Here is a 9,172-nt window from a genome sequence, read left to right as displayed (position 1 = left end):
AACGTCACTGTGACATCCACCTTCCTGATTCGCTGGCGTTGGTCATGTGACGCGACTGCTGAAAAACGGCGCGGACTTCCGCCTTGTATCACCTTTCATTAAAGAGTATAAAAGTATGAAAATACTGCAAATACTGATGCAAATACTGCCCATTGTGTAGTTATGGTTGTCTTTAGGCTTGCCATCCTTCCACTTGCAAGTGGTAAGTGATATGCGCTGGGATCACACACACAGCGGCTCAGTCCCGAATCGTGGCTTGTACACTTCACTCGCGTGCTCTGTGAGCTGCGCAGGGCCGGAGTGCGCACCCTCCAGAGGGCACTCGCTGTTCAGGGCGGAGTGATTTGGAGCGCAGGATGCCTGCGGAGCCGAGCGTATCCGCGTATTGGCGTTGCTGTGTGCACGGCTAACGGTTTTAGTGTAAACGCGAATCGTTTTAAGAACGTTAATCTGATGATCCGCTGATTCGACGTAATGTAAACGTAGCCATAGACACAGACAACCATTCACACTCACATTCACACCTACGCTCAATTTAGAGTCACCAGTTAACCTAACCTGCATGTCTTTGGACTGTGGGGGAAACCGGAGCACCCGGAGAAAACCCACGCGGACACGGGGAGAACATGCAAACTCCGCACAGAAAGGCCCTCGCCGGCCACGGGGCTCGAACCCGGACCTTCTTGCTGTGAGGCGACAGCGCTAACCACTACACCACCGTGCAGCCCTGAATGCATTCAATAAGATTAATATCCCCTCCACACACAAAGGTAAGGCTGACTCGTCAGCTAACTCCCAACAGTAGCTTAGCTTGCTTTCTAGGTTAATTTTATCACCACGAGTAATGCAGAGTAAATAAAGATCTGCTGATGAGCAGGTGGTTTGTCTTTGCTGTAGCGTTGGACGGATAAAATCACGACAATTTGAGCTGCTTGTGCAACCTGACTGTGAACAGAAACAGTTCAAAATGAGACGTCGCAGGATCCTGGAGCTGGAAGACACCAACGTTATCAAGTGCACCACGCTGTACTGCAATAATATTACATAGACACGAGTGTTTTACCGGGAAATATGACACTCGTATTTTTCATCCAAGCTCCATCTGGGACATGGAGAACCAAAACCGTGACATAAATCTCTTTATTTTTTTCGCGGTCCGGTTTCCATCAAATCCCGTGCTCTGATTGGCTGGCGAGCGGGTCCGTATCCTACAGTACGGACCCCGGATACGAACCTCTGGCGACTCACTCGTTCACAACAACAACAAACATGGTAGCAATTTTTGTCAACATTTATTTTCACATTTCTCAGGAGAATAGCATTACTTTTACAGCATGGATAGTGATAACAACAGTCTTCACAGCAAAAGCCAGTTTTACTACCCTGAGCAAGAAGAAATAAAATAAAACATTTCAGGAGAAAGCTAAAACCCTCTAACTTGCTAACGCCGAGCAAAAACATGGCTGAATCCTGAATGACTCCTATGTGTATAAATAGGGAACTACATAGGTGGCAAAATGTAGTTTTTTTCCTGCCATGGAAGTGCACTTGTATACCGAGGAGGAAGCCATTTGCATTACAGCCGTGAATGAGGATTCAAAATGGCAGCTTGACTCAATTTTCCCTTTTGGGCGCTCTCGTTTTCTGTTAGAATTTGGTAAAGAAAAAAATAAATATATTATTTACCAGCTTAAGGTCAGTCCGTATGGTGAAATACCGTGACCTTGGCCTTGAATACTGACCTCGGCCCAGAGCGCCATATATATATATATATATATATATATATATATATATATATATATATATATGTGTCACTCATGATGAAACTGATGAGTTGTTTTGATAAATTTGGGGACTTTTTGTTTGTGAATGTGTCGATATAATAAAAAGAAAATCACACATTGACTTGAAGATATGAAGTTTATCTTCTCGTGTTGAAAAACTCGCATTTTTCATACGAAATACATCACGGATCTGAATGACATTTAAATAATGTTAGCTGGCATTGAGTGGTCTATCAGATATATTCCATTCAGCTAGCATGATACTGAACGAGTTGAAGACGAGTTTATTATTATTATTATTATTATTATTATTCATACACATTCCTTTCGGGTGTTCAGCGTATCCTTCTCTTTCAAAATTCTCTCAAAATCTTCCATATGTAACAAAGCAAACCTGGCGGCCATGTTTATTTACAAATTGTCCCAGTTGTTCACTCGCTCGCGTGGAAGTTTTACGTCTCCGAAGTGTGACATCATGTTGTCTTGACAACCATGCCATATCGCAAACCGTATTCAACGCTCATTCTCCATTGGGTAGAGTGACGTAATACACGTAGGATAAGCGATATGCTAACAATATTGCATGCTAGCAATCCAAATGAATGAAACCCGCTAGAAGGGAATAGAACACGTTTTTATTCCATCGAAAAGAGTGTCCTGTATGTATAATATTTCCTGATATTTCACTCCGATGCCACTCCCAGTGTTTTCACGCTGACTAGACGTGCACTGCCAAAATAGCAAACCGGTTCAAAATTAAAATTCTTTTGATTAACTTGTGTATTTATTTTGTGGAGTTGTCTATATATCCGCTTCGCTCACTCATGATATATACATTCATCACTTGAAGATAAACTTCATATCTTCACGCCACAGTGTAATATCCTCTATATACTACATGGAAGAGTCATCTTCTACATCACAGTGCACACTAGAGTAGGATACAAGTATATATGGGACTGGTTCTGTCCCACATCAGGCCCAAAGTAAAAACATTCACCGATCCCTTACAGTTCGCTTACCAACCCAACATCGGTGTTGATGATGCACTCATTTACATGCTTCAGAGGGTCTACGCTCATCTCAACACGTCAGATGCAGCTGTAAGAATAATGTTTTTCGACTTCTCAAGTGCTTTCAACACAATTCAACCGGAGCTGTTGGGGGAGAAGCTGAGGAGGATGCAGGTGGAGGCGGAGCTTGTTTCCTGGGTGGTGGACTATCTTACTGCCAGACCTCAATACGTGCGGCTCCCAAACTGTGTTTCAGAGACTGTTCTGTGCAGCACAGGGGCCCCGCAGGGAACTGCCTTGTCACCTTTTTTGTTTACCCTGTACACGTCTGACTTTATGGGTGGCACGGTGGTGTAGTGGTTAGCGCTGTTGCCTCACAGCAAGAAGGTCTGGGTTCGAGCCCCGTGGCCGGCGAGGGCCTTTCTGTGTGGAGTTTGCATGTTCTCCCCGTGTCCGTGTGGGTTTCCTCCGGGTGCTCCGGTTTCCCCCACAGTCCAAAGACATGCAGGTTAGGTTAACTGGTGACTCTAAATTGAGCGTAGGTGTGAATGTGAGTGTGAATGGTTGTCTGTGTCTATGTGTCAGCCCTGTGATGACCTGGCGACTTATCCAGGGTGTACCCCGCCTTTCGCCCGTAGTCAGCTGGGATAGGCTCCAGCTTGCCTGCGACCCTGTAGAACAGGATAAAGCGGCTAGAGATAATGAGATGAGATGAGATGAGATGAGACGAGACGTCTGATTTTCAGTGCAGCTCAAACACCTGTTTTCTTCAGAAATTTTCTGATGACTCTGCTGTTGTGGGCTGCATTAAGGGAGGTTGTGAGGGGGAATACAGGGGCATAATAAGGGATTTTGTACGGTAGACTGGAGCAAGCACAACCGCCTGAGGCTAAACACTTCAAAGACCAAAGAAATGGTCTTTGATTTTAGGAGGAAGAGGCCCAAACCTGATCCTGTCTTCATACTAGGAACTGAAGTGGAGCAGGTCCCCAGCTACAAATACCTTGGGGTATAGCTGGATAACAAGTTGGACTGGTCCAGCCACACAGAGGTAGTCTACAAGAAGGGGCAAAGCAGACTATATATTTTTTTAAGACGGTTGCGTTCTTTTAATATATGTAAACCACTGCTGTGCACCTTCTATAACACTGTGGTGGCCAGTGCTTTGTTTTTTGGTGTGGTGTGCTGGGGGGTCGGTGCTCGCACATCAGACAGAAACAGTCAATAAACTGATTAAAAGGGCGAGCACCACCATTGGTGCCCCTCAGGACTGGGTTAAGCAGGTGGCTGAAGTGAGGATGCTAAGAAAGATGAATGCAATAGTGAATAATGACTTGCACCCACTTCATGCCCTGGAGGTGTTTCGGGAGAGCACCTTCAGTGGCAGGCTGATCCCACCAAGATGTAAGACTGAACGCTATAGAAGGTCTTTCTTGCCAGCCGCCATCAAGCTCTTCAATGCGCAATAAACTCTAGCACTTTAGCATTCCAGCACTTAATACCCCAGATTTTTACTCTAGTGTTATTAGTTTATTTATTGTATTTATGGTTAGAATTATTATTTTTAGCTTAATTTTTTAATTCTGTATTTTTAAATTTTAGTATTTTTATGAGTTTGTGAACTTTGTTACGTAGATACACTACCGTTCAAAAGTTTGGGGTCACCCAGACAATTTTGTGTTTTCCATGAAAAGTCACACTTTTATTTACCACCATAAGTTGTAAAATGAATAGAAAATATAGTCAAGACATTTTTCTGGCCATTTTGAGCATTTAATCGACCCCACAAATGTGATGCTCCAGAAACTCAATCTGCTCAAAGGAAGGTCAGTTTTATAGCTTCTCTAAAGAGCTCAACTGTTTTCAGCTGTGCTAACATGATTGTACAAGGGTTTTCTAATCATCCATTAGCCTTCTGAGGCAATGAGCAAACACATTGTACCATTAGAACACTGGAGTGAGAGTTGCTGGAAATGGGCCTCTATACACCTATGGAGATATTGCACCAAAAACCAGACATTTGCAGCTAGAATAGTCATTTACCACATTAGCAATGTATAGAGTGGATTTCTGATTAGTTTAAAGTGATCTTCATTGAAAAGAACAGTGCTTTTCTTTCAAAAATAAGGACATTTCAAAGTGACCCCAAACTTTTGAACGGTAGCAGGGGCGCAGATAGGATTTTTGAACTGGGGGGGACTGAGCTGTCAGCAAATGATTCCATTTTGTGTAAATGCATATATATATGTGTGTGTGTATGTATATGTGTGTGTGTGTACTGAAGCTTCAATATACATTCGAATTGTGAGTTTTCTAACTGAATGAACATTGGTAGACAAAGGCCTACCTGGTCAACATTGCTTGGTTTTTGAAAAAACGCTGTAGCTAATTGTTTTTTGTTTTTTCATTGTTGACCCCACCAGGGATTGCCTGCAGGCCAGGAGGACAATGTTAAAATCTTGAATCTCATAATTTCAGTTAACAGTTGCTGCTTACTAAAATAACATTATACATAAAAATAACAACATTAAAAGATATTCACCTACAGCCTAGAATGCTGTTATTTTACATTTAGCCTACTTCAGGTAAGTCCAAATTCCTTCTTATTATTATCAGACTAGCTACTCAACATTACAAACAAGTATTTGTCACATCTGGGAAAGGCAACAGGCATAGGATATTTACATCTTTTGGTTCTTGAAACAAACGCTGTGATTTTTTTTTTCCCCTCTTCTCTGGCTTAATGTGGCAGAAAGATCACCAGGTCGGTCATTAGACAGTTGTTTATGATCACTATGGTTACCGCGACAGGCAAAGTCCCCAGCTCCCCTTAGGACCCCGGGGTTGAGATGGTGCGTTACATTTACATTGGAAGTCGGAACTTGGAGCTCCGAGCAACATAACCTCAGAACTGAGTGCTTCCCAGTTTAAAAACTGGGACATCATGGAACATGGAATTCGAAAAAAATGGCCAGTTAATGAAATGAAACGAAAACCCCAACGTTTATGCTGGGAGATGCTGGATTTCAATGCTTTTCCGACTTCAAACTTCCAACTTACGAGTACAACTGAACGCACCATTAGTCGCAGCAGAAACACCGCTGCTATCAAATGGATGAGCTGGGCAGTGTTATTAACCGAGAATTACGTGGAAAATGAACACCTTGCTTTCCCAACTCTGCAAGGATCTGCTCCAGCCTACACCGATTCAAGAAGGGGAAAATGTGGATTGATCACTGACAAGGCTGCTGCTGCTGCCATTTCAACTTTGTGCTGCAGTGTAAGTTAGTCTAACTAACGGAACATTAATCCTCACTTTTTCTACCTATGTGTGGCACCTTACGTAGGGACGGTGGGTCGGGGGGAAAGATGGGGGTCACTATAAATCTGGGGGGGACATGTCCCCCCCCCCCGTCCCCCGTGCTATCTGCGCCCTTGAACGGTAGTGTAGATTTATGGTTAGTATTTATGGTTAGAATTATTGTTTTTAGCTTAATTTTTAAAATTCTGTATTTTTAAATTTTAGTATTTCTATAAGTTTGTGAACTTTATTTAGATAGATCTGTTTTTTATTTTTATTATTTATTTATTCTTGTCTAAGTATGGCTGGTTGATGAATGAATCCTGAGTATGGTTGACGCTGCTGTAACTTGTAATTTCCTGCAAAGGATCATTAAAGTATCTATCTATCTATCTATCTATCTATCTATCTATCTATCTATCTATCTATCTATCTATCTATCTATCTATCTATCTAACAGTGCAGACAGTATACCATGTGAGCTGCTTTTTAGGTCCAAATTATGGAGTTCTGCTTTGTCTGTGGGCGGAGTTAATTTACAGGATGGAAAGATCGTACAAATCGAACTATCGAGACTCACTGTGTGTCAATATTTTTAAAAAAATCAGTGTTATTAAAGTATCTTTGAAAATGTATAATGATTATGTGTCCAGAAACTCCTTAAAAAAATTACATACTGCACCTTTAACCTTGTTACCCAGCACTGTATGAGGTTTTAGGAGAGTGAGACTGTGTGTGTGTGTGTGTGTACCTGTCACTGAAGGACAGTGTGAGTTTGCTCTTGGTCTGCTCCTCATAGCGCTTACACAGCAAGCTCAGAAACTCCGTCTTAAACAAAGACTCCAGCAGGCTGTCGTATTGGGCCTCGTGCAGGATGAAGAAGTCGTCCTGCTTCGTGCTAAAGGAATGAATGAATAAATAGAAAGAAAGAAAGATAACAGACATAGTTGTGGATTAAAGCAGGAATTCCTACCTCTGCATACATCCTAATTCAGATCACAAGTAAACAGCTTCATGACATGAGACTGAGGTTATAAATAAATCATCAATAAAACAAAACAGCTTGATGATTCACAAATTACAGGAATGGGGAATAAATCTGGTACAGCAACTGAAGGGGAAAAAAAATCCCATGGGTATTGTGTAAATATCGCTCAGAGTTATACAGACAGATGTAGGAAGCCTAAAGATTTGCACGTCCCAAAAACAGATTATTCTTGACGTATTGTTTTATTGAATCACAGTAAGAAAAAAAAAGGCACCATTTTCCACAGTCAGGGCTCAGCATTAACTCTTTAATCCACTCCTTCAATCGGACAAGCGGTGAGATTTTTCACTTGTCCTGACCATACCCTTTTTATTTCTATGCATTTACTAGTTCAGTGAAAGGAAAGTGATTAACAAAGTTGATCAAAAAGCAGGTATAGTTTGATCATCATTATGCTTTAATGATTTATACTTTTTCAATAAAACTCAAACTTTAACTGTAACAATAAACAAAAAACTATCCAACGTCCCATTATGGTGCGTGTGTTGTTATTGTTATAACCCGTTACCTGAGCTGCAGTTTTAAGAGTTGGGATTGTCGTCTTTTTCACTTTCTTTTCTTTCGACGAAATGTAACCGAAAGAAAACAAGTTGGACATGATAAGGGTGACGGAATCATGTTGTGAATGAAAACAAACCGTAAACGAGTTCATAAAATTTATGCAAAATATTTTATGACATTTGTGATGGTTAATGTCTCATTCATTCATCTCATCTCATTATCTGTAGCCGCTTTATCCTTCTACAGGGTCGCAGGCAAGCTGCAAACTCACATTCACACCTCACATTCACACCTACGCTCAATTTAGAGTCACCAGTTAACCTAACCTGCATGTCTTTGGACTGTGGGGGAAACCGGAGCACCCGGAGGAAACCCACGCGGACACGGGGAGAACATGCAAACTCCACACAGAAAGGCCCTCGCCGGCCACGGGGCTCGAACCTGGACCTTCTTGCTGTGAGGCGACAGTGCTAACCACTACACCACCGTGCCGCCCGTGATGGTTAATGTGAACCATATAAAAGAAAAACACAATGAATGTCCGAATGAAATGAAGCTTCATCACAGATATTTATTTTATTGAGGTGTTTGATCGCCATTTCTCCAAGTTCAATGAAGTCCAATAATCTATAATGAGATAATACAGCGTGGTTATTTTTACACACACACCTGCTGTACTCGGCTTCCCTGGAATTTTGTAGACAATAACGTGGCCAGATCACTGAGGGGATTGAACTAGTTTTGTTGGAATTTTATTGATGTAACTCTAGAATAATTACGATAAAAATGACGATTTTAAACTCGTCCTGTCAGACAGGCAGATGCAGATTTGACTTGTCCGGACCAAACATTTGGTTGTCTCGGACAGTCGGACTACCATTAATGTCGAGCTCTTAATGTTAGTCAAGTTTTTCCTTGATTTCCATTTTTACTGGGAGATTTAACCCTGCATTCTCTCAGGTTTTTAAGCTTGTGCGTCTTCCCTCAGCAACCCACACATCTTCAAGAGATAATGTTAAAAAAAAAAAGAGACAAACAGGCATTGGTATAAGTTTTTTTTTTTTAAAATCCTATGAACAAACGTCAGATTATTTTGGATTATACTGTAGAACTGAGTGCAACAGTTCCACTAATGGTTGCAAGAAAAACACACAGAATGGCATGAAGAAGCAAAGCTAAGGCTGGGGCTGATTTCTTTCTAACCCAGTGCTGTAGATTCATGTCAGGTGACCACACAGGAGAGCGACGTGCACACTAGATTTGACCTCCATTATGGCTATTTTTTTCTCACACATCTGTAACTCATCAGTGGTTGAGAAAGCGTATGTGAAATATACTCGTGACTATAATGAACATGAACGAGGTGAATTATTTATTCGATCATCCTTCTTTTCTTAAAACGTCTTTAAAGGAGAAATTAAGCACACATCGCCCAATCAACGTACAAATTACACAAAAGGACAGTTACCAGAACCTGTCTCACTGTGACAGAAAGACGATCAACCTTCTGTTCACGGAAACATCA

At 41.6% G+C, this 9,172-nt stretch overlaps 1 protein-coding gene across 2 annotated transcripts in view; it reads right to left on the bottom strand.

Moving 5' to 3' along the window:
• Positions 1 to 9,172, bottom strand: part of myo1f (myosin IF) — a 99,382-nt gene that overhangs the window by 7,298 nt on the left and 82,912 nt on the right. For both annotated transcript variants that reach the window (XM_060932512.1, XM_060932513.1), the window contains one exon: positions 6,850 to 6,996. In XM_060932512.1, coding sequence (XP_060788495.1) covers positions 6,850 to 6,996 — 147 coding nt within the window. The remainder of the gene's footprint in view (positions 1 to 6,849; positions 6,997 to 9,172) is intronic.

Source organism: Neoarius graeffei, chromosome 10 (assembly GCF_027579695.1).
Source record: "Neoarius graeffei isolate fNeoGra1 chromosome 10, fNeoGra1.pri, whole genome shotgun sequence".
Classification (NCBI taxonomy): domain Eukaryota; kingdom Metazoa; phylum Chordata; class Actinopteri; order Siluriformes; family Ariidae; genus Neoarius; species Neoarius graeffei.
The sequence above is the reverse complement of the archived record's forward strand: the minus strand, read 5'-3'. Positions and strand labels throughout refer to the sequence as shown.